The following is a 24310-nucleotide window of genomic DNA, read 5'->3' as shown; positions in this document are numbered from 1 at the left end:
ATGACATTTGATCCGATGCATAGCCTAATGACAGCATGTGTGTTCATCTCTCTCGCGCTCTGTTTAGATAAATAAACACAAATCGCTACAGGGCCCAACTCCTCATATACTGACGAACAGGCAGCAGCTGCAGCCACAATCACACACCTATATATGTGTGTGTGTCGCCCATGATCCAGTGGATTAATAGAGAGCTCAGGTGGGACACACGGATCTAAACGCTCTGACCACTGACCAGAGGGATCAAAGACGGGTGAAGGCAGCGGTCACGTGTCTCAGTCCGGGACCGGGACTGAGAGACGGAGCTGAGCAGCCAGGTACTGGAGAGGAGAGGAGAGGAGAGGAGAGGAGAGGAGGAGGAGGAGGAGGAGGAGGAGAGGAAAGGAGAGGAGCGCACTGCAGGACAGACGTGCCCCGTGCGTAACGGCGCGTAAAATACGTTTAACACGGCTGAAAAACTGTTATAGAATGACCCAGATGTGAGGAAATGCAGAGATGTGAGATCATGGGGCCCTGACAGGACAGGTATCGAATCAATAAACGCATACGTTTTGGCAAAGTTGTATCAGTTAGTACATGGTTTTCAGACGTGGTGAATAAAGACGCAAAAACAGCCACCGCAATCTCTTCCTGGTTTGGTAAATCACATTGCGCGTGCTAAATAAATCGATTTGCATCTACTCCTCCCAGTGTTTTGCACGTTCTGGCAGAAACGCCCATATTTACATACCGTATTCATCAAGGCAAACACGCTAAATGGATCGCACGTGCTATTCTGCCCGTGTGAGGGACGCAATCCTCGGTGCGCCCGGTTAGTAGATCAGGCTCCACATGTGTTTGCGCGTGCAATCACGTTTGCACACGTTTTAATACACGCATTAGTGAATAGAAAAATGGATGAATAATGTAGTGATGAAACAACTGTATTTATCAATAGATTATTAATTAACTTATTTTCTAAAGTTCCAAACATTATTTGGTTTAGGCTTATCATCAAATAACATAACCATAAATAATAATAATAATAACAATAACTATATTATTATTGTTATTGTTATAATTATTTTTATTGTGATAAAATACTCCGTCTCCTGGTTGGTTATTATTGTCCTAAGTGTAACAAAACTAATGATAAACAGCATTCCACGTTTACTGACAGTTCTGTTCTTGTTTTATGTTTCTGTTCTTGTTTTATGTTTCGAACGAGCAGATTTATTATTTTGTAATTTATTTATTTATGTTGTTAATCAACCGTTCATTGTATCAATAATGACAAAGAAAAGCCCCATGAAACCTCTTAAAATGTTTTGTCAGATCAACTGTCCAATGTGAATGTGAAGCAGACAGGAATCAGATCATGTTTGGAGTTTTGCCCCTAAAAAGAATACCCTAATCATTTACTGATTATCAAAATAGTCAATTAATACACTGATCATTAACCGTTAGATCTTAACGTTGCATTTCTTTCAGGAGTGAAAGTTGACTTGCTTGTTTGTCACACAAACTCCTCTGACATTTCATCTTCACTCAGATCATCGCGAAAGAGACAAAAGAGAAAGAAAACGTTGATTTGCTTTCATGTATTTATTTCTCATCATGCAGAGTGAACTCATGCAGTCTGCTCCATCTCCTGCTGTTTATCTGTATTTCTCGGAGAGAGCCAGAGCCAGAGCAGCCAGGAACTTGTCCACGGACACATGGACCTCAGGGGTGAAGTCATCGGGGAACATGATGGACATGACCACGAGGATGCAGTGGGAGAGGATCTGTGGAGAAACGACAAACACGTGTTAAGTTCATGGAGATGTTCAAACTTCAAGGTATTTCAGTTTCCTTACTCCACATGTGGGCTAAGGCTGGTGGGGATGATTATCACTTCGACAAATGCTTTAATAAACGAAGTCTAGTTGCTCCAAATAAAGGTTGTTTGACTTCAGCACCATGGACAGTGCATGCGAAGGCGCTTTGTGTGTTCTCCGTGTTAGAGACCCAGAAAGACATTGGAGAAGTAAAAATGACATGTGCAAGTGCTGAAGTGGGCTTCAAAGAAGAATACAAAAGCAGTAAACCCAGTAGGTGTGAGTGATAGCCTATCTACCTTGAAGTTAGCAGGGTCCACCCTCAGGGTGAAGGCGTGCAGCTCGCTGAGGGTCAGCAGACCTCCTTTCAGGTCGTCGATTTTGGTCATAGCATCGGCGACTCCATTCATTATGGTGATTCCGTGCTTCTTTATCATGGGAGAGTCGGGGCTCACGTCATCCCAGTGGGCGAAGTAGGTCTTGGTCTGAGGGTAGACAGCAATCATCCTGCGGAGAAGATGAAGATGGTTAAATGTCAGTGAGTCCGTCAGAGCGGGTCACAGCAACAAGTCATTGTGATGTTGATATTCACCTGGACAGAGCGTCACTGCCGATGGTCTCAACCTTTCTTGAGACTTTGCCCCAGAAGGCCCTGATGGTGGCCTTGTCCTTAGCGGTGAGAGTGGTCATCTTGTCTTTTTTCTTTGACTTTCGGTTGACTGTCAAGATCTGCGCAAACCGTGGGGAATTTATACTTGAAAGGGAGCGTGGACACACCCGGGGGAGGGGGGGCGGTCCCAGTGATGGGCTGCAGATTGCGATAAACAAAGCTCTTCCGAGAATCAGGCTGCGACATATGGGTGATATAATCAACGATCACAGGTTGAAATTATATTAAAAAAGACATTTCTTTATACTATAAGGCTGTATTTTCTTAATTTGACCACAGGATTTGTAAGATGAACTCCTTCATAAATGACTCCAGAAAAGAAATGTTAAACTAGAAGATTTCCACTGGGAAAGTTTGATAGGGCCACGGGGGCTACTGCCGGGGTTGTCATCTCTGTCAACATGGGAATCAAACCCACGACCTTAAAGCTGTACAGAAAAGAAAATTGAATTTGAGCTCACTGTGGGTCTTAACATTAGTGTAATAACTCATCTATCAGACAATGTAGCCCAAACGAGTAAATCCGGGATGAAAAGTGTGGTATTTTTTTTGGATATTGGATAATGCAGACGTACAAATTATACGTCACCCTGCTCACGATTCATCAGCCACTGATATTGGATCCGTCATCCGTCAATCAAACGTCTGAGACACACACACACACCGAGCTCGGTCTCGCCCCACGCATTAAATATCCCACCCGCGCGATAACGACCAATCAAATTCGTTTTCCTTACTCGGGTAAACTCTCGTGGAACCTCGGCGCGACAGACAGGACAAATGGCCATTTCTGAACACCTTTAAGGTCAAGACAAAGCTTATCAGACATTATCATCTTTCACTGAGCACTGGTACTGAGGAGCTGTAGCCTAATCACATTAAGTTAGCTGTGTGTGTGTGCAGGAGAAAGACAAAAAGGAGAAGAAAACATCCACACAAGTGTGTTTGCCCCGTGGCCCAAATAATAAGCCAAGTCCAAATTTTGCAATTAATTGAGTTGATGGAGTGTACAACTGCAGTTTATGTTGTCAGGTTTGGTAGATTGAAGACTTTCCTCTGTCCTAACTTTCCAAACAAGCAAACCGGTGTAAGTCTGAGCTCAGTCACCAGTAAATATTATTGATTTGGTTTATCAGTTGGAAATCTTCCAATGTGAGCAGGAAAGTCAAATTCTGTGTTTTCTTGTCAATAAGTGTTTTTTTGGGAGGCTTATCTAACCCACAACACCACAGCTGGAAGGGCGGATCCACTCAACACACGGATAAGAATAGTGAAGTCTAGAGGTTTGTTATTGTAGGTTATGATGACTCTAATTCTCACTATGAGTCATTCATAAAAACAAAACCACTCAAATCGTATGACAGTATGAACACAGGTGATGTGATTGTAAACCTCCAGAGGTCAGAACAGATGTTGTGGAAACACCTCTTACAGTACCAACAAAAGATGAGAATGCAACTTTTTTGTTTCATCTCTGCTTTAACATCATTCTAACTAATCACCAGCTACAGTGTCAAGTGTGGAGATCAGTTGTGATTCAGGTGCAGGATCACGACCCATGAGTTGTTTCAAAGTAGTTTTTTTTTTCTGGTGGAGCATGATGTTGGTCATGTAGCTTATACTGTACATCAGGACAGAGAGATGATGGCTTTGTTTCTATTTTTCGCACGTACACAATCTCATCAGAGCAGACACTCTTATCACTGTTGCATTATGCAAAACAACACTTGTCTGATTCTCCGCCCATCCCATCGCAGGTCTCTGGGAGGCTTTAAAAGTTGCATCTGCAGCCAGTGAGCACAGGTTCTTCTGACCCGCAAAGACAAACCTAAAGCCGCAACAATGGTTGAATGGACAGACTTCGAGCGCGCCACCATCCAGGACATCTTCTCCAAGATGGAGTATGAGATCGTGGGTCCTGCTGCTCTCACCAGGTGACAACTTGTAGCCTATCCACATTTGGATGGATTTGATTAGAAGCTTGCATGATGATTTGACATTATTTTTGCAGGGCAGAGTAAAGTCTGAGTAAACCGCCCTGCAGTATTGGTGTCGATTAAAAACAGTTAAGGCATGGGCCTGATTGATGTGTATGTGACATGTTTGCTGCAGGTGTTTGATTGTCTACCCCTGGACCCAGAGGTATTTTGGTGGTTTTGGAAACCTCTACAACGCCGCTGCCATCAGCGCAAACCCTTTGATCCGAAAGCACGGAACAACCATCCTGCACGGTCTGGACCGGGCTGTGAAGAACATGGACAACATCAAGGCTACCTACGCCGAGCTGAGCGTGCTGCACTCCGAGAAGCTGCACGTTGACCCCGATAACTTCAGGGTAAGACGAAGTGAAACAAACGAGTTTGATTTTTTTTTTGTCCGTATTCAGCCATTCTCCCCCCCCCCCCCAAAAAAAACCCTCCATGCACCTTTGTTGCCGTGTTTCTGACTCTCTCTCTGTGTTGTTTTGTGATGCAGCTGCTGTCCGACTGCCTCACCATCGTGGTCGCCGCTCGTTTGGGAACAGCTTTCACCGGTGATGTGCAGGCCGCTTTCCAGAAGTTCCTGTCCGTGGTGGTGACCTCCCTGGGAAGGCAGTACCACTAGAGAGCTGCAGCAGAGGAGAAGACAGAGTCTCTGTTTTTACCGTGTCTCGAAAGCAAATAAAGAAAGCACATTGCAAAAAAAAATGCTTGTCTGTGATTACACTTATTATTATTATTATTATTATTACTAAATCAACACTGTGGTCTGACCTTCAGACAGATGAAGTTTTGAGAAGATAAATAGAGCAGATGAAACAGTGTCTTCTGTAGAATATAGGTCCAATACACATATATAAATTCTGTGCATGTTTTTCTATATAGAAAAATATATAGAAAAACTCCACTGCTCCACTGACCAAACACACTGACCATCTCTACTTGTGTTTTTGTTCTTCGAGTCTGTTTTCAAATAGAATAGAATAGTCTTTATTGCACACAAATTGGACAACACACGACTGTGCGCTTGCTCATAATAAATAAAGAATAAAAATGAGAAAGAAATAAACAGGAATAGGGACACACACAGATTACACTGTTAGTGAATAGAAAAATGGATGAATAATGTAGTGATGAAACAACTGTATTTATCAATAGATTATTAATTAACTTATTTTCTAAAATTCCAAACATTATTTGGTTTAGGCTCATCATCAAATAACATAACCAAAAATAATAATCATAACAATAACTATATTATTATTGTTATTATTATAATTATTTTATTGTGATGATATACTCAGTCTCCTGGTTGGTTATTGTTGTCCTAAGTGTAACAAAACTAATGATAAACAGCATTCCACGTTTACTAAATGTTTAAGGAGACAAACAGAGACAGTTCTGTTCTTGTTTTATGTTTCGAACGAGTAGATTTATTATTTTGTAATTTGTTTATTTATGTTGTTAATCAACCGTTCATTGTATCAATAATGACAAAGAAAAGCCCCGTGAAACTTCTTAAAATGTTTTGTCAGATCAACTGTCCAATGTGAATGTGAAGCAGACAGGAATCAAATCATGTTTGGAGTTTTGCCCCTAAAAAGAATAGCCTAATCATTTACTGATTATCAAAATAGTCAATTAATACACTGATCATTAACCGTTAGATCTTAACGTTGCATTTCTTTCAGGAGTGAAAGTTGACTTGCTTAGTTTGTCACACAAACTCCTCTGACATTTCATCTTCACTCAGATCATCGCGAAAGAGACAAAAGAGAAAGAAAACGTTGATTTGCTTTCATGCATTTATTTCTCATCATGCAGAGTGAACTCATGCAGTCTGCTCCATCTCCTGCTGTTTATCTGTATTTCTCGGAGAGGGCCAGAGCCAGAGCAGCCAGGAACTTGTCCACGGACACATGGACCTCAGGGGTGAAGTCATCGGGGAACATGATGGACATGACCACGAGGATGCAGTGGGAGAGGATCTGTGGAGAAACGACAAACACGTGTTAAGTTCATGGAGATGTTCAAACTTCAAGGTATTTCAGTTTCCTTACTCCACATGTGGGCTAAGGCTGGTGGGGATGATGATCACTTCGACAAATGCTTTAATAAACGAAGTCTAGTTGCTCCGAATAAAGGTTGTTTGACTTCAGCACCATGGACAGTGCATGCGAAGGCGCTTGTGTGTTCTCCGTGTTAGAGACCCAGAAACACATTGGAGAAGTAAAAATGACATGTGCAAGTGCTGAAGTGGGCTTCAAAGAAGAAGAAAAAAGCAGTAAACCCAGTTTGTGTCAGTGATAGCCTATCTACCTTGAAGTTAGCAGGGTCCACCCTCAGGGTGAAGGCGTGCAGCTCGCTGAGGGTCAGCAGACCTCCTTTCAGGTCGTCGATTTTGGTCATAGCATCGGCGACTCCATTCATTATGGTGATTCCGTGCTTCTTTATCATGGGAGAGTCGGGGCTCACGTCATCCCAGTGGGCGAAGTAGGTCTTGGTCTGAGGGTAGACAGCAATCATCCTGCGGAGAAGATGAAGATGGTTAAATGTCAGTGAGTCCGTCAGAGCGGGTCACAGCAACAAGTCATTGTGATGTTGATATTCACCTGGACAGAGCATCACTGCCGATGGTCTCAACCTTTCCAGAGACTTTGCCCCAGAAGGCCCTGATGGTGGCCTTGTCCTTAGCGGTGAGAGTGGTCATCTTGTCTTTTTTCTTTGACTTTCGGTTGACTGTCAAGATCTGCGCAAACCGTGGGGAATTTATACTTGAAAGGGAGCGTGGACACACCCGGGGGAGGGGGGGCGGTCCCAGTGATGGGCTGCAGATTGCGATAAACAAAGCTCTTCCGAGAACCAGGCTGCGACATATGGGTGATATAATCAACGATCACAGGTTGAAATTATATTTAAAAAAACATTTCTTTATACTATAAGGCTGTATTTTCTTAATTTGACCACAGGATTTGTAAGATGAACTCCTTCATAAATGACTCCAGAAAAGAAATGTTAAACTAGAAGATTTCCTCTGGGAAAGTTTGATAGGGCCACGGGGGCTACTGCCGGGGTTGTCATCTCTGTCAACATGGGAATCAAACCCACGACCTTAAAGCTGTACAGAAAAGAAAATTGAATTTGAGCCCACTGTGGGTCTTAACATTAGTGTTATAACTCATCTATCAGACAATGTAGCCCAAACTTTGTGCAAAATTCTATTTTCGAGTAAATCCGGGATGAAAGTGTGGTATTTTTTTTCACATTGGATAATGCAGGCGTACAAATTATACGTCACCCTGCTCACGATTCATCAGCCACTGATATTGGATCCGTCATCCATCAATCAAACGTCTGAGAGACACACACACACACACACACACACACACACACCGAGCTCGGTCTCGCCCCAGGCATTGAATATCCCGCCCGCTCGATAACGACGAATCAAATTCGTTTTCCTTACTCCAAACTCTCGTGGAACCTCGGCGCGACAGACAACAGGGCAAATGGCCATTTCTGAACACCTTTAAGGTCAAGACAAAGCTTATCAGACATTATCATCTTTCACTGAGCACTGGTACTGAGGAGCTGTGGCCTAATCACATTAAGTTAGCTGTGTGTGTGTGCAGGAGAAAGACAAAAAGGAGAAGAAAACATCCACACAATAGTGCCTCAGGGCTGGCCTCTGCAGCTATTTCATAGCTGTAGGGGCCAGTGTGTTTGCCCCCTGGCCCAAATAATGAGCGAAGTCCACATTTTGAAATTAATTGAGTTGATGGAGTGTACAACTGCAGTTTATGTTGTCAGGTTTGGTAGATTGAAGACTTTCCTCTGTCCTAACTTTCCAAACAAGCAAACCGGTGTAAGTCTGAGCTCAGTCACCAGTAAATATTATTGATTTGGTTTATCAGTTGGAAATCTTCCAATGTGAGGAGGAAAGTCAAATTCTGTGTTTTCTTGCCAATAAGTGTTTGTTTGGGGGGCTTATCTAACCCACAACACCACAGCTGGAAGGGCGGATCCACTCAACACATGGATAAGAATAGTGAAGTCTAGAGGTTTGTTGTTGTAGGTTATGATGACCCTAATTCTCACTATGAGTCATTCATAAAAACAAAACCACTCAAATCGTATGACAGTATGAACACAGGTGATGTGATTGTAAACCTCCAGAGGTCAGAACAGATGTTGTGGAAACACCTCTTACAGTACCAACAAAAGATGAGAATGCAACTTTTTTGTTTCATCTCTGCTTTAACATCATTCTAACTAATCACCAGCTACAGTGTCAAGTGTGGAGATCAGTTGTGATTCAGGTGCAGGATCACGACCCATGAGTTGTTTCAAAGTAGTTTTTTTTTTCTGGTGGAGCATGATGTTGGTCATGTAGCTTACTGTACATCAGGACAGAGAGATGATGGCTTTGTTTCTATTTTTCGCACGTACACAATCTCATCAGAGCAGACACTCTTATCACTGTTTCATTATGCAGAACAACACTTGTCTGATTCCCCGCCCATCCCATCGCAGGTCTCTGGGAGGCTTTAAAAGTTGCATCTGCAGCCAGTGAGCACAGGTTCTTCTGACCCGCAAAGACAAACCTAAAGCCGCAACAATGGTTGAATGGACAGACTTCGAGCGCGCCACCATCCAGGACATCTTCTCCAAGATGGAGTATGAGATCGTGGGTCCTGCTGCTCTCACCAGGTGACAACTTGTAGCCTATCCACATTTGGATGGATTTGATTAGAAGCTTGCATGATGATTTGACATTATTTTTGCAGGGCAGAGTAAAGTCTGAGTAAACCGCCCTGCAGTATTGGTGTCGATTAAAAACAGTTAAGGCATGGGCCTGATTGATGTGTATGTGACATGTTTGCTGCAGGTGTTTGATCGTCTACCCCTGGACCCAGAGGTATTTTGGTGGTTTTGGAAACCTCTACAACGCCGCTGCCATCATCTCAAACCCTTTGATCCAAAAGCACGGAACAACCATCCTGCACGGTCTGGACCGGGCTGTGAAGAACATGGACAACATCAAGGAGACCTACGCCGAGCTGAGCGTGCTGCACTCCGAGAAACTGCACGTTGACCCCGATAACTTCAGGGTAAGACGAAGTGAAACAAACAAGTTAGATTTTTTTGTCCGTATTCAGCCATTCCCCCCCCCCCAAAAAAAAAAACCCTCCATGCACCTTTGTTGCCGTGTTTCTGACTCTCTCTCTGTGTTGTTTTGTGATGCAGCTGCTGTCCGACTGCCTCACCATCGTGGTCGCTGCTCGTTTGGGAAACGCTTTCACCGGTGATGTGCAGGCCGCTTTCCAGAAGTTCCTGTCCGTGGTGGTGTCCTCCCTGGGAAGGCAGTACCACTAGAGAGCTGCAGCAGAGGAGAAGACAGAGTCTCTGTTTGTACCGTGTCTCGAAAGCAAATAAAGAAAGCACATTGCAAAAAAAAATGCTTGTCTGTGATTACACTTATTATTATTATTATTATTATTATTATTATTATTATTATTATTATTATTACTAAATCAACACTGTGGTCTGACCTTCAGACAGATGAAGTTTTGAGAAGATAAATAGAGCAGATGAAACAGTGTCTTCTGTAGAATATAGGTCCAATACACATATATAAATTCTGTGCATGTTTTTCTATATAGAAAAATATATAGAAAAACTCCACTGCTCCACTGACCAAACACACTGACCATCTCTACTTGTGTTTTTGTTCTTCGAGTCTGTTTTCAAATAGAATAGAATAGTCTTTATTGCACACAAATTGGACAACACACGACTGTGCGCTTGCTCATAATAAATAAAGAATAAAAATGAGAAAGAAATAAACAGGAATAGGGACACACACAGACTACACTGTTAGTGAATAGAAAAATGGATGAATAATGTAGTGATGAAACAACTGTATTTATCAATAGATTATTAATTAACTTATTTTCTAAAATTCCAAACATTATTTGGTTTAGGCTCATCATCAAATAACATAACCAAAAATAATAATAATAACAATAACTATATTATTATTGTTATTATTATAATTGTTTTATTGTGATGATATACTCCGTCTCCTGGTTGGTTATTGTTGTCCTAAGTGTAACAAAACTAATGATAAACAGCATTCCACGTTTACTAAATGTTTAAGGAGACAAACAGAGACAGTTCTGTTCTTGTTTTATGTTTCGAACGAGTAGATTTATTATTTTGTAATTTCTTTATTTATGTTGTTAATCAACCGTTCATTGTATCAATAATGACAAAGAAAAGCCCCGTGAAACCTCTTAAAATGTTTTGTCAGATCAACTGTCCAATGTGAATGTGAAGCAGACAGGAATCAAATCATGTTTGGAGTTTTGCCCCTAAAAAGAATAGCCTAATCATTTACTGATTATCAAAATAGTCAATTAATACACTGATCATTAACCGTTAGATCTTAACGTTGCATTTCTTTCAGGAGTGAAAGTTGACTTGCTTAGTTTGTCACACAAACTCGATCCTCTGACATTTCATCTTCACTCAGATCATCGCGAAAGAGACAAAAGAGGCAGAAAACGTTGATTTGCTTTCATGCATTTATTTCTCATCATGCAGAGTGAACTCATGCAGTCTGCTCCATCTCCTGCTGTTTATCTGTATTTCTCGGAGAGGGCCAGAGCCAGAGCAGCCAGGAACTTGTCCACGGACACATGGACCTCAGGGGTGAAGTCATCGGGGAACATGATGGACATGACCACGAGGATGCAGTGGGAGAGGATCTGTGGAGAAACGACAAACACGTGTTAAGTTCATGGAAATGTTCAAACTTCAAGGTATTTCAGTTTCCTTACTCCACATGTAGGCTAAGGCTGCTGGGGATGATGATCACTTCGACAAATGCTTTAATAAACGAAGTCTAGTTGCTCCAAATAAAGGTTGTTTGACTTCAGCACCATGGACAGTGCATGCGAAGGCGCTTGTGTGTTCTCCGTGTTAGAGACCCAGAAAGACATTGGAGAAGTAAAAATGACATGTGCAAGTGCTGAAGTGGGCTTCAAAGAAGAATACAAAAGCAGTAAACCCAGTTTGTGTCAGTGATAGCCTATCTACCTTGAAGTTAGCAGGGTCCACCCTCAGGGTGAAGGCGTGCAGCTCGCTGAGGGTCAGCAGACCTCCTTTCAGGTCGTCGATTTTGGTCATAGCATCGGCGACTCCATTCATTATGGTGATTCCGTGCTTCTTTATCATGGGAGAGTCGGGGCTCACGTCATCCCAGTGGGCGAAGTAGGTCTTGGTCTGAGGGTAGACAGCAATCATCCTGCGGAGAAGATGAAGATGGTTAAATGTCAGTGAGTCCGTCAGAGCGCGTCACAGCAGCAAGTTATTGTGATGTTGATATTCACCTGGACAGAGCGTCACTGCCGATGGTCTCAACCTTTCCAGAGACTTTGCCCCAGAAGGCCCTGATGGTGGCCTTGTCCTTAGCGGTGAGAGTGGTCATCTTGTCTTTTTTCTTTGACTTTCGGTTGACTGTCGAGATCTGCGCAAACCGTGGGGAATTTATACTTGAAAGGGAGCGTGGACACACCCGGGGGAGGGGGGGCGGTCCCAGTGATGGGCTGCAGATTGCGATAAACAAAGCTCTTCCGAGAATCAGGCTGCGACATATGGGTGATATAATCAACGATCACAGGTTGAAATTATATTTAAAAAAAACATTTCTTTATACTATAAGGCTGTATTTTCTTAATTTGACCACAGGATTTGTAAGATGAACTCCTTCATAAATGACTCCAGAAAAGAAATGTTAAACTAGAAGATTTCCTCTGGGAAAGTTTGATAGGGCCACGGGGGCTACTGCCGGGGTTGTCATCTCTGTCAACATGGGAATCAAACCCACGACCTTAAAGCTGTACTGAAAAGAAAATTGAATTTGAGCCCACTGTGGGTCTTAACATTAGTGTAATAACTCATCTATCAGACAATGTAGCCCAAACTTTGTGCAAAATTCTATTTTCGAGTAAATCCGGGATGAAAGTGTGGTATTTTTTTTCACATTGGATAATGCAGGCGTACAAATTATACGTCACCCTGCTCACGATTCATCAGCCACTGATATTGGATCCGTCATCCGTCAATCAAACGTCTGAGACACACACACACACACACACACACACACACACCCCGAGCTCGGTCTCGCCCCAGGCATTGAATATCCCGCCCGCTCGATAACGACGAATCAAATTCGTTTTCCTTACTCCAAACTCTCGTGGAACCTCGGCGCGACAGACAGCAGGGCAAATGGCCATTTCTGAACACCTTTAAGGTCAAGACAAAGCTTATCAGACATTATCATCTTTCACTGAGCACTGGCACTGAGGAGCTGTAGCCTAATCACATTAAGTTAGCTGTGTGTGTGCAGGAGAAAGACAAAAAGGAGAAGAAAACATCCACACAATAGTGCCTCAGGGCTGGCCTCTGCAGCTATTTCATAGCTGTAGGGGCCAGTGTGTTTGCCCCGTGGCCCAAATAATAAGCTATGTCCAAATTTTGAAATTAATTGAGTTGATGGAGTGTACAACTGCAGTTTATGTTGTCAGGTTTGGTAGATTGAAGACTTTCCTCTGTCCTAACTTTCCAAACAAGCAAACCGGTGTAAGTCTGAGCTCAGTCACCAGTAAATATTATTGATTTGGTTTATCAGTTGGAAATCTTCCAATGTGAGGAGGAAAGTCAAATTCTGTGTTTTCTTGCCAATAAGTGTTTGTTTGGGGGGCTTATCTAACCCACAACACCACAGCTGGAAGGGCGGATCCACTCAACACATGGATAAGAATAGTGAAGTCTAGAGGTTTGTTGTTATGATGACTCTAATTCTCACTATGAGTCATTCATAAAAACAAAACCACTCAAATCGTATGACAGTATGAACACAGGTGATGTGATTGTAAACCTCCAGAGGTCAGAACAGATGTTGTGGAAACACCTCTTACAGTACCAACAAAAGATGAGAATGCAACTTTTTTGTTTCATCTCTGCTTTAACATCATTCTAACTAATCACCAGCTACAGTGTCAAGTGTGGAGATCAGTTGTGATTCAGGTGCAGGATCACGACCCATGAGTTGTTTCAAAGTAGTTTTTTTTTTCTGGTGGAGCATGATGTTGGTCATGTAGCTTATACTGTACATCAGGACAGAGAGATGATGGCTTTGTTTCTATTTTTCGCACGTACACAATCTCATCAGAGCAGACACTCTTATCACTGTTGCATTATGCAAAACAACACTTGTCTGATTCTCCGCCCATCCCATCGCAGGTCTCTGGGAGGCTTTAAAAGTTGCATCTGCAGCCAGTGAGCACAGGTTCTTCTGACCCGCAAAGACAAACCTAAAGCCGCAACAATGGTTGAATGGACAGACTTCGAGCGCGCCACCATCCAGGACATCTTCGCCCAGATGGAGTATGAGATCGTGGGTCCTGCTGCTCTCACCAGGTGACAACTTGTAGCCTATCCACATTTGGATGGATTTGATTAGAAGCTTGCATGATGATTTGACATTATTTTTGCAGGGCAGAGTAAAGTCTGAGTAAACCGCCCTGCAGTGTTGGTGTCGATTAAAAACAGTTAAGACGTGGGCCGCCTGATTGATGTGTATGTGACATGTTTGCTGCAGGTGTTTGATCGTCTACCCCTGGACCCAGAGGTATTTTGGTGGTTTTGGAAACCTCTACAACGCCGCTGCCATCAGCGCAAACCCTTTGATCCGAAAGCACGGAACAACCATCCTGCACGGTCTGGACCGGGCTGTGAAGAACATGGACAACATCAAGGAGACCTACGCCGAGCTGAGCGTGCTGCACTCCGAGAAACTGCACGTTGACCCTGATAACTTCAGGGTAAGACGAAGTTAAACAAACGAGTTTGATTTTTTTGTCCGTATTCAGCCATTCCCCCCCCCAAAAAAAAAAAAAACCTCCATGCACCTTTGTTGCCGTGTTTCTGACTCTCTCTCTGTGTTGTTTTGTGATGCAGCTGCTGTCCGACTGCCTCACCATCGTGGTCGCCGCTCGTTTGGGAAACGCTTTCACCGGTGATGTGCAGGCCGCTTTCCAGAAGTTCCTGTCCGTGGTGGTGACCTCCCTGGGAAGGCAGTACCACTAGAGAGCTGCAGCAGAGGAGAAGACAGAGTCTCTGTTTGTACCGTGTCTCGAAAGCAAATAAAGAAAGCACATTGCAAAAAAAAATGCTTGTCTGTGATTACACTTATTATTATTATTACTAAATCAACACTGTGGTCTGACCTTCAGACAGAAGAAGTTTTGAGAAGATAAATAGAGCAGATGAAACAGTGTCTTCTGTAGAATATAGGTCCAACACATATATAAATTCTGTGCCGGTTTTTCTATATAGAAAAATATATAGAAAAACTCCACTGCTCCACTGACCAAACACACTGACCATCTCCACTTGTGTTTTTGTTCTTCGAGTCTGTTTTCAAATAGAATAGAATAGTCTTTATTGCACACAAATTGGACAACACACGACTGTGCGCTTGCTCATAATAAATAAAGAATAAAAATGAGAAATAAATAAACAGGAATAGGGACACACACAGATTACACTGTTAGTGAATAGAAAAATGGATGAATAATGTAGTGATGAAACAACTGTATTTATCAATAGATTATTAATTAACTTATTTTCTAAAATTCCAAACATTATTTGGTTTAGGCTCATCATCAAATAACATAACCAAAAATAATAATAATAACAATAACTATATTATTATTGTTATTATTATAATTATTTTATTGTGATGATATACTCCGTCTCCTGGTTGGTTATTGTTGTCCTAAGTGTAACAAAACTAATGATAAACAGCATTCCACGTTTACTAAATGTTTAAGGAGACAAACAGAGACAGTTCTGTTCTTGTTTTATGTTTCGAACGAGTAGATTTATTATTTTGTAATTTGTTTATTTATGTTGTTAATCAACCGTTCATTGTATCAATAATGACAAAGAAAAGCCCCGTGAAACCTCTTAAAATGTTTTGTCAGATCAACTGTCCAATGTGAATGTGAAGCAGACAGGAATCAAATCATGTTTGGAGTTTTGCCCCTAAAAAGAATAGCCTAATCATTTACTGATTATCAAAATAGTCAATTAATACACTGATCATTAACCGTTAGATCTTAACGTTGCATTTCTTTCAGGAGTGAAAGTTGACTTGCTTAGTTTGTCACACAAACTCCTCTGACATTTCATCTTCACTCAGATCATCGCGAAAGAGACAAAAGAGGCAGAAAACGTTGATTTGCTTTCATGCATTTATTTCTCATCATGCAGAGTGAACTCATGCAGTCTGCTCCATCTCCTGCTGTTTATCTGTATTTCTCGGAGAGGGCCAGAGCCAGAGCAGCCAGGAACTTGTCCACGGACACATGGACCTCAGGGGTGAAGTCATCGGGGAACATGATGGACATGACCACGAGGATGCAGTGGGAGAGGATCTGTGGAGAAACGACAAACACGTGTTAAGTTCATGGAGATGTTCAAACTTCAAGGTATTTCAGTTTCCTTACTCCACATGTGGGCTAAGGCTGGTGGGGATGATGATCACTTCGACAAATGCTTTAATAAACGAAGTCTAGTTGCTCCGAATAAAGGTTGTTTGACTTCAGCACCATGGACAGTGCATGCGAAGGCGCTTGTGTGTTCTCCGTGTTAGAGACCCAGAAACACATTGGAGAAGTAAAAATGACATGTGCAAGTGCTGAAGTGGGCTTCAAAGAAGAAGAAAAAAGCAGTAAACCCAGTTTGTGTCAGTGATAGCCTATCTACCTTGAAGTTAGCAGGGTCCACCCTCAGGGTGAAGGCGTGCAGCTCGCTGAGGGTCAGCAGACCTCCTTTCAGGTCGTCGATTTTGGTCATAGCATCGGCGACTCCATTCATTATGGTGATTCCGTGCTTCTTTATCATGGGAGAGTCGGGGCTCACGTCATCCCAGTGGGCGAAGTAGGTCTTGGTCTGAGGGTAGACAGCAATCATCCTGCGGAGAAGATGAAGATGGTTAAATGTCAGTGAGTCCGTCAGAGCGGGTCACAGCAACAAGTTATTGTGATGTTGATATTCACCTGGACAGAGCATCACTGCCGATGGTCTCAACCTTTCCAGAGACTTTGCCCCAGAAGGCCCTGATGGTGGCCTTGTCCTTAGCGGTGAGAGTGGTCATCTTGTCTTTTTTCTTTGACTTTCGGTTGACTGTCAAGATCTGCGCAAACCGTGGGGAATTTATACTTGAAAGGGAGCGTGGACACACCCGGGGGAGGGGGGGCGGTCCCAGTGATGGGCTGCAGATTGCGATAAACAAAGCTCTTCCGAGAACCAGGCTGCGACATATGGGTGATATAATCAACGATCACAGGTTGAAATTATATTTTAAAAAACATTTCTTTATACTATAAGGCTGTATTTTCTTAATTTGACCACAGGATTTGTAAGATGAACTCCTTCATAAATGACTCCAGAAAAGAAATGTTAAACTAGAAGATTTCCACTGGGAAAGTTTGATAGGGCCACGGGGGCTACTGCAGGGGTTGTCATCTCTGTCAACATGGGAATCAAACCCACGACCTTAAAGCTGTACAGAAAAGAAAATTGAATTTGAGCTCACTGTGGGTCTTAACATTAGTGTAATAACTCATCTATCAGACAATGTAGCCCAAACTTTGTGCAAAATTCTATTTTCGAGTAAATCCGGGATGAAAGTGTGGTATTTTTTTTCACATTGGATAATGCAGGCGTACAAATTATACGTCACCCTGCTCACGATTCATCAGCCACTGATATTGGATCCGTCATCCGTCAATCAAATGTCTGAGACACACACACACACCGAGCTCGGTCTCGCCCCACGCATTAAATATCCCGCCCGCGCGATAATGACCAATCAAATTCGTTTTCCTTACTCGGGTAAACTCTCGTGGAACCTCGGCGCGACAGACAGGACAAATGGCCATTTCTGAACACCTTTAAGGTCAAGACAAAGCTTATCAGACATTATCATCTTTCACTGAGCACTGGTACTGAGGAGCTGTAGCCTAATCACATTAAGTTAGCAGTGTGTGTGCAGGAGAAAGACAAAAAGGAGAAGAAAACATCCACACAATAGTGCCTCGGGAATGGCCTCTGCAGCTATTTCATAGCTGTAGGGGCCAGTGTGTTTGCCCCCTGGCCCAAATAATGAGCGAAGTCCACATTTTGAAATTAATTAAGTTGATGGAGTGTACAACTGCAGTTTATGTTGTCAGGTTTGGATTGAAGACTTTCCTCTGTCCTAACTTTCCAAACAAGCAAACCGGTGTATGTCTGAGCTCAGTCACCAGTAAATATTATTGATTTGGTTTATCAGTTGGAAATCTTCCAATGTGAGCAGGAAAGTCAAATTCTGTGTTTTCTTGTCAATAAGTGTTTTTTTGGGGGGCTTATCTAACCCACAACACCACAGCTGGAAGGGCGGATCCACTCAACACATGGATAAGAATAGTGAAGTCTAGAGGTTTGTTGTTATGATGACTCTAATTCTCACTATGAGTCATTCATAAAAACAAAACCACTCAAATCGTATGACAGTATGAACACAGGTGATGTGATTGTAAACCTCCAGAGGTCAGAACAGATGTTGTGGAAAAACCTCTTACAGTACCAACAAAAGATGAGAATGCAACTTTTTTGTTTAATCTCTGCTTTAACATCATTCTAACTAATCACCAGCTACAGTGTCAAGTGTGGAGATCAGTTGTGATTCAGGTGCAGGATCACGACCCATGAGTTGTTTCAAAGTAGTTTTTTTTTCTGGTGGAGCATGATGTTGGTCATGTAGCTTACTGTACATCAGGACAGAGAGATGATGGCTTTGTTTCTATTTTTCGCACGTACACAATCTCATCAGAGCAGACACTCTTATCACTGTTGCATTATGCAGAACAACACTTGTCTGATTCCCCGCCCATCCCATCGCAGGTCTCTGGGAGGCTTTAAAAGTTGCATCTGCAGCCAGTGAGCACAGGTTCTTCTGACCCGCAAAGACAAACCTAAAGCCGCAACAATGGTTGAATGGACAGACTTCGAGCGCGCCACCATCCAGGACATCTTCTCCAAGATGGAGTATGAGATCGTGGGTCCTGCTGCTCTCACCAGGTGACAACTTGTAGCCTATCCACATTTGGATGGATTTGATTAGAAGCTTGCATGATGATTTGACATTATTTTTGCAGGGCAGAGTAAAGTCTGAGTAAACCGCCCTGCAGTATTGGTGTCGATTAAAAACAGTTAAGGCATGGGCCTGATTGATGTGTATGTGACATGTTTGCTGCAGGTGTTTGATCGTCTACCCCTGGACCCAGAGGTATTTTGGTGGTTTTGGAAACCTCTACAACGCCGCTGCCATCAGCGCAAACCCTTTGATCCGAAAGCACGGAACAACCATCCTGCACGGTCTGGACCGGGCTGTGAAGAACATGGACAACATCAAGGAGACCTACGCCGAGCTGAGCGTGCTGCACTCCGAGAAACTGCACGTTGACCCCGATAACTTCAGGGTAAGACGAAGTGAAACAAACGAGTTTGATTTTTTTTGTCCGTATTCAGCCATTCTCCCCCCCCCAAAAAAAAAAAACCCTCCATGCACCTTTGTTGCCGTGTTTCTGACTCTCTCTCTGTGTTGTTTTGTGATGCAGCTGCTGTCCGACTGCCTCACCATCGTGGTCGCCGCTCGTTTGGGAACAGCTTTCACCGGTGATGTGCAGGCCGCTTTCCAGAAGTTCCTGTCCGTGGTGGTGACCTCCCTGGGAAGGCAGTACCACTAGAGAGCTGCAGCAGAGGAGAAGACAGAGTCTCTGTTTGTACCGTGTCTCGAAAGCAAATAAAGAAAGCACATTCCAAAACAAAACAAAACATGCTTGTCTGTGATTACACTTATTATTATTACTAAATCAAAACTGTGGTCTGACAAGTTTTGAGAAGATAAATAGAGCTGATAAAACAGTCAGTGTCTTACTGTAGAATATAGGTCCAACGGCACTCTAACTAACCCTGTTTTTCTAATAGAAACATGTCTCTGCTCGTCCACTGACCAAACACACTGACCATCTCTACTTGTGTTTATGCCAAACAGATGTTTTTCAGGTCTGTTTTCGAATAGAATAGAATAGTCTTTATTGTACTTCCACACAAAGTAGACAACACATAGTCCTGCTAAATAAACAGGAGTAGGGGACACAAACACATATTACACTAGTGAATAGAAAAATTGATGAATAGCTAATGTAATAAGTGATAACAATGATTTAACGATTGTTGATCAAGTTATTTTCTAAAGTTCCAAACATTATTTGGTTTAGACTCATCATCAAAGAACATCGTCAAAAATAATAACAGTAACGCATATTATTATTATTATTATTATTGTTGCGGCTTCCAACACAAACCTTTTAGCCGCTGAGAGTATGAGGTTGGGTCCTCAGGTTCGTAGATTTGTGACGCGCTATTAAGTTATGATGACAGATACGGTGAGATCCAAATATGCTTTTGGTGCATTTATTGTTAACAGCACAGAGCTATCACAGCGCAGCAAAGATGATTGAATGGAAAAATGAGACTGGCGGATTAAACAGATAAAAAGGGTGATTAATGAATGAATGAGTAACGGTCAACAAAAATTTCGGCTAGTCCCAACCCTCTCTCTCTCTCTCTCTCTCTCTCTCTCTCTCTCTCTCTCTCTCTCTCTCTCTCTCTCTCTCTCTCTCTCTCATCTGTGTCACCGGTGAGTGCCCACCTTTACGCACACACACTTCCGCACGCACACACGCCTACTCCCATGTGAACCACCCCCTCTGCAACACACACACACACACACACACACTCAAACACACCGTGCTGCTCATATTCAGCCTGTATGTCTCTTACACACCAGCCCCTAATTATTAGGTCTCACATAATAATTCACATTTCAAACACAATAGGAGACATAATCTCCATATCATATCAATTTCAACGATAATGCAAAAAATGTCTAATAAATTGCTCAAGTCCATGAAAAAGTCATTACACCAAATATTCCTTATTCTGGTCATCTCTATGACCGATTAGTGCAAAGTCCATCTGACGTCCGAAAACACAAAGTTCATATAGAGGTCAGCAACGTCCTCATGCTGCCTCCTCCTTCTCCAGCAACAAACATACCTTGGATATGGGTCTGTCCAAGCAACTGGTTATTGTCTTAATCCGAATTTGACGCACAAATCCCTTGCGATCCGGAAAAGTTTGCAAGACACGTCCCATAATCCAAGAATTACGAGGTGCAGTACTGTCCGTAAGCAAAACTAGATCTCCTGCGACAAGGTTTCTCCGGACCCCAGTCCATCTCTGTCGTTCCTGTAACAGAGGCAGGTACTCCTTTGTCCAGCGCTTCCAGAACAGATCAGATATGTACTGGACTTGTCTCCATCTTCTCTGTGCGTACAGGTCTGCTGCTTGGAACTCTCCAGGTGGTAATGAGGGCTGGTTTTTAAGCAGTAACAGATGGTTCGGCGTCAGTGCTTCCAGGTCGTTAGGATCTGTGGAGGCCTTGGTGATGGGCCTGCTGTTAATAATGGCTTCCACTTCGCAAAGAACTGTGTGGAGTCCCTCCTCATCCAAGCGTTGTACTTTGAGAGTAGAGTTCAGGACTTTCCTCACCGATCTAATAAGCCTTTCTCACACTCCTCCATGATGTGATCCAACAGGGGGGTTACACGTCCACTTGATGCCCTTTTGGAGTAACACATCATGCACCTGTGCCTGGTTCCACTGCGCAATCGTTGTTTTTAGCTCACGTTCTGCACCCACAAAATTTGTCCCATTATCAGAGCGCAGCTCACGGACCTGTCCTCTTCTGGCTATAAAACGCCTTAGTGCATTTATATATTATGAAGGAGTCAGTGTCCAGAGAAGGTGCCACCTCGATGTGAATAGCTCTCAATACAAGACAGGTAAATAGGACACCATATCTCTTCACTGTACTCCTCCTGCTCCTCACTTCGATGGGTCCAAAATAATCAACCCCTACACAAGTGAATGGAGGTTCATCAGGCTTGAGTCGGCCTGTGGGCAAGTCTGCCATCTGCTGGCAAACTGGAGTGGCATTAAGTCTTCTGCAGATGGTGAACTTGGACAGAACTTTCCTAATGGCAGTACTTGCTCCTGTCATCCAGTATTTCTCCCTGAGCTTGGACAACCTGTGGTTGCGGCCGCTGTGTCCTACCTCTTGATGTATATTTCTCAGCAGTAGGGTAGAAATATGAAGGTCTTTTGCCAGAATGATAGGATGCTTAGACTCCAAAGGCAGTGCTGCTTTGCTAAGCCGTCCTCCCACACGCAAGACTCCATCCTCCAGCCTTGGACACAACTTGTACAGGTGACTATTTTTCTTGACATTTTGTCCCTTTTCCAGACACGAGAGCTCCTCAAAAAACTTTCTCTTCTGGCAAAACTGAATTATGGCCAGCTCAGCCTTGTCAATGTCCTCCACTGTAGGAGCACCCAGGACAGCTGCGCCTTTAAATGTGCACCTTTCCTGCTCGCTCATTCCCTGTTGCTGCATGCTCTCTTCACTCTGATTGGCTATTAGCCCTTTTCTCTTCCTGATACAGGACCACAACCATTCCTTGTATTTCAGCCACCACGCCACAGCTTTCTTTAATCGGATCCATGAGGAATAATGATGGATCAGGTGAGTAGTGGGATCCCCTTCAGCTTGTACAACATTGACAACAGCAGTTTTCTTCACCTCTGGATCGTCCTGGGGGAGATGGCTCACAGGCCATTCTGTTTCAGGTTGGCAAAGAAACGGCGGTCCTGTTAACCAGAGTCTGTCCTTCAGAAATGCCTCCACTTTGAGCCCTCTGGATGCTGCGTCTGCTGGATTTGAAGCTGTATCCACGTACCTCCACTGAGCAGGGTGAGATGATTTCAGGATCTCCGAAACACGATTGGCAACAAACACCTTAAATCTGGAGCTTTCGTTGTTAATGTATTTCAGCACAGAAGCACTATCAGTCCAAAACACAGATTCCTGAAGACTCATGTGTAGTTCTTTCTTCCACAGGACTTCCATGCGACTGGCCATTGTTGCAGCAATCAGTTCCATTCTTGGAATTGTAACTGTCTTCAGTGGGGCAACACGAGCCTTTCCCATAATGAAAGCACATTTGGAGGTGCTCATTCTGTAACAGCAGGTAAGTGACTGTACCATAGCCTTCCTCAGAAGCATCACAGAAATGGTGTAGTTGCGCAGTAATAACATCTCCAAACTCCAGAGGTTTTAGACATCTGGGCAGCTCAAAGTTGTCCAGTAGGTGGAGCCCTTGCACCCACTTAAGCCACTCTTTGGAGACAGTCTCTGGTATGGGATCATCCCAACCAACTCCTCTTCTGCACAAATCCCTCAAGATCCTTTTTGCTGTCAGAACAAGGGGACTTAACATGTCCAGAGGGTCATAAATGGAGCTTACAGTAGAAAGGATGCCTCTGCGGTTGAGTGGTCTGTCCTTCCATACAATTTTGAATTTAAAGGTGTCTGACTTGATACACCACTCTACACCCAGCACTCTTTCAATGGGCACAAACTCCTGGTCCAGGTCCAACTGCTCCATGCCTTTAGCTCTGCGGGGCTCTGGGATGGTCTTGAGCACTTCAGATCTGTTACTGTGCCACTTGGTCAAACAGAAACCCCCTTTAGCGCACAGAGACATGAGCTCATGACAGAGGGTCAGTGCCTCCTCCTCTGTTGCAACTGCCACCAAACAATCATCCACATAAAAGCAGTGCTGCAGCTTGTCCACTGTCTCCTCCTTATGCTCATGTCCAAAATCCTCTGCACATTTCCTGAGGGCAAAGTTGGCGCAGCTAGGGGAGGATGTAACTCATGACCATTAACATGTTTGGCTGACTTTGTGACCATGTCCATGAACCTCAGGTCTTCCCTGGACAGACCCACTTGTTCCTCCACAGCAGATTCTGGAAAGTCCATCTTAAATTGCTGTTGCCACAGTTCATCCAAATTTACAATGGACACACGGTTCACAGATACTAGCTGCTCACAGTAGGGGAGACTGGGGACAGTTGCAACAAGGGACGGTTGCAACAAGCCTTATTTCTCCAATCAGAAACATGCTAGAGTAATGACACTCACACTGCACATTCACAGTTAGACCCCCTACCCACCAATAATAGAAAATACATATTCAGCATCTGCTCCTGCTTGTACTGAGACAAAGTTGTTTTAAGGGTATGAAAGTAGCTTTTTTCATGAACTGTATTTTTGTCATACTGTCCTGACCGTTTGTATGAATTAATCCAAACATACCTAGTTTGAATCACTGTTTTGTTGACTATCAAATGACGTGGTTAGCATGTGTCAGTGTCATTGTGTCTAGCTAGTACATGATGTTTTGTCATGGCTGACAGGGTGGGGACGGTTGCAACAACTGCCATTTGAATATGGAAGCACTATGCAAATGCAAATGTATAAAATGAAACATTTTTAGCTTAAAATAGGCACAATATATCTATTTTTTTCCTCATGATGAACAGAACAGCCAGTTATATTAAACCATGAGAGACTAAGATTTCAAAAATAATTCTCCAGATAACTTCCTATAATGAAATATGCAATTTGTAGTTGTATCTTATTCAATGGGACAGACGTAGCCACATATATTTTCCTTTGAAAATTAGAGAAAAGTAAATTTATTTGATGTCATACAGTGAATAAATCATCCAAAAGTAGAGTACTGTACATGTTTATAAAAGTTTCTTGTATTGCA

At 43.0% G+C, this 24310-nt stretch overlaps 8 protein-coding genes across 8 annotated transcripts; 4 read left to right on the top strand and 4 right to left on the bottom strand.

Annotated features, from left to right (window-relative positions):
* Positions 1–1637: 1637 nt before the first annotated feature.
* Positions 1638–2489, bottom strand: LOC310990038 (hemoglobin embryonic subunit alpha-like; the record flags this gene model as incomplete). Its single annotated transcript, XM_083977258.1, has 3 exons — positions 1638–1766; positions 2099–2306; positions 2392–2489. 3 exons carry the CDS (start codon positions 2487–2489, stop codon positions 1638–1640), a joined length of 435 nt encoding a protein of 144 aa, XP_083833384.1.
* Positions 2490–4311: 1822 nt separating this feature from the next.
* Positions 4312–5073, top strand: LOC310989542 (hemoglobin subunit beta-2-like; the record flags this gene model as incomplete). Its single annotated transcript, XM_083976637.1, has 3 exons — positions 4312–4403; positions 4582–4804; positions 4945–5073. 3 exons carry the CDS (start codon positions 4312–4314, stop codon positions 5071–5073), a joined length of 444 nt encoding a protein of 147 aa, XP_083832763.1.
* A 1185-nt stretch (positions 5074–6258) lies between these two features.
* Positions 6259–7158, bottom strand: LOC310989389 (hemoglobin subunit alpha-1-like; the record flags this gene model as incomplete). Its single annotated transcript, XM_083976426.1, has 3 exons — positions 6259–6436; positions 6768–6975; positions 7061–7158. 3 exons carry the CDS (start codon positions 7156–7158, stop codon positions 6308–6310), a joined length of 435 nt encoding a protein of 144 aa, XP_083832552.1. The 3' UTR covers positions 6259–6307.
* Positions 7159–9066: 1908 nt separating this feature from the next.
* Positions 9067–9824, top strand: LOC310990453 (hemoglobin subunit beta-2-like; the record flags this gene model as incomplete). Its single annotated transcript, XM_083977835.1, has 3 exons — positions 9067–9158; positions 9337–9559; positions 9696–9824. The coding sequence occupies 3 exons, from the start codon at positions 9067–9069 to the stop codon at positions 9822–9824; spliced, it is 444 nt and encodes a 147-aa protein (XP_083833961.1).
* A 1216-nt stretch (positions 9825–11040) lies between these two features.
* Positions 11041–11940, bottom strand: LOC310990596 (hemoglobin subunit alpha-1-like; the record flags this gene model as incomplete). Its single annotated transcript, XM_083978036.1, has 3 exons — positions 11041–11218; positions 11550–11757; positions 11843–11940. 3 exons carry the CDS (start codon positions 11938–11940, stop codon positions 11090–11092), a joined length of 435 nt encoding a protein of 144 aa, XP_083834162.1. The 3' UTR covers positions 11041–11089.
* Positions 11941–13842: 1902 nt separating this feature from the next.
* Positions 13843–14603, top strand: LOC310990036 (hemoglobin subunit beta-2-like; the record flags this gene model as incomplete). Its single annotated transcript, XM_083977256.1, has 3 exons — positions 13843–13934; positions 14116–14338; positions 14475–14603. 3 exons carry the CDS (start codon positions 13843–13845, stop codon positions 14601–14603), a joined length of 444 nt encoding a protein of 147 aa, XP_083833382.1.
* Positions 14604–15777: 1174 nt separating this feature from the next.
* Positions 15778–16677, bottom strand: LOC310990657 (hemoglobin subunit alpha-1-like; the record flags this gene model as incomplete). The annotated part of the gene is made up of 3 exons (XM_083978129.1): positions 15778–15955; positions 16287–16494; positions 16580–16677. The coding sequence occupies 3 exons, from the start codon at positions 16675–16677 to the stop codon at positions 15827–15829; spliced, it is 435 nt and encodes a 144-aa protein (XP_083834255.1). The 3' UTR covers positions 15778–15826.
* Positions 16678–18552: 1875 nt separating this feature from the next.
* On the top strand, positions 18553–19312 carry LOC310990658 (hemoglobin subunit beta-2-like; the record flags this gene model as incomplete). The annotated part of the gene is made up of 3 exons (XM_083978130.1): positions 18553–18644; positions 18823–19045; positions 19184–19312. 3 exons carry the CDS (start codon positions 18553–18555, stop codon positions 19310–19312), a joined length of 444 nt encoding a protein of 147 aa, XP_083834256.1.
* Between the last annotated feature and the right edge of the window lie 4998 nt (positions 19313–24310).

Source organism: Trachurus trachurus (assembly GCF_905171665.1).
Source record: "Trachurus trachurus genome assembly, chromosome: 8".
Classification (NCBI taxonomy): Eukaryota; Metazoa; Chordata; class Actinopteri; order Carangiformes; family Carangidae; genus Trachurus; species Trachurus trachurus.
This window is presented reverse-complemented; position numbering and strand designations above follow the sequence as displayed.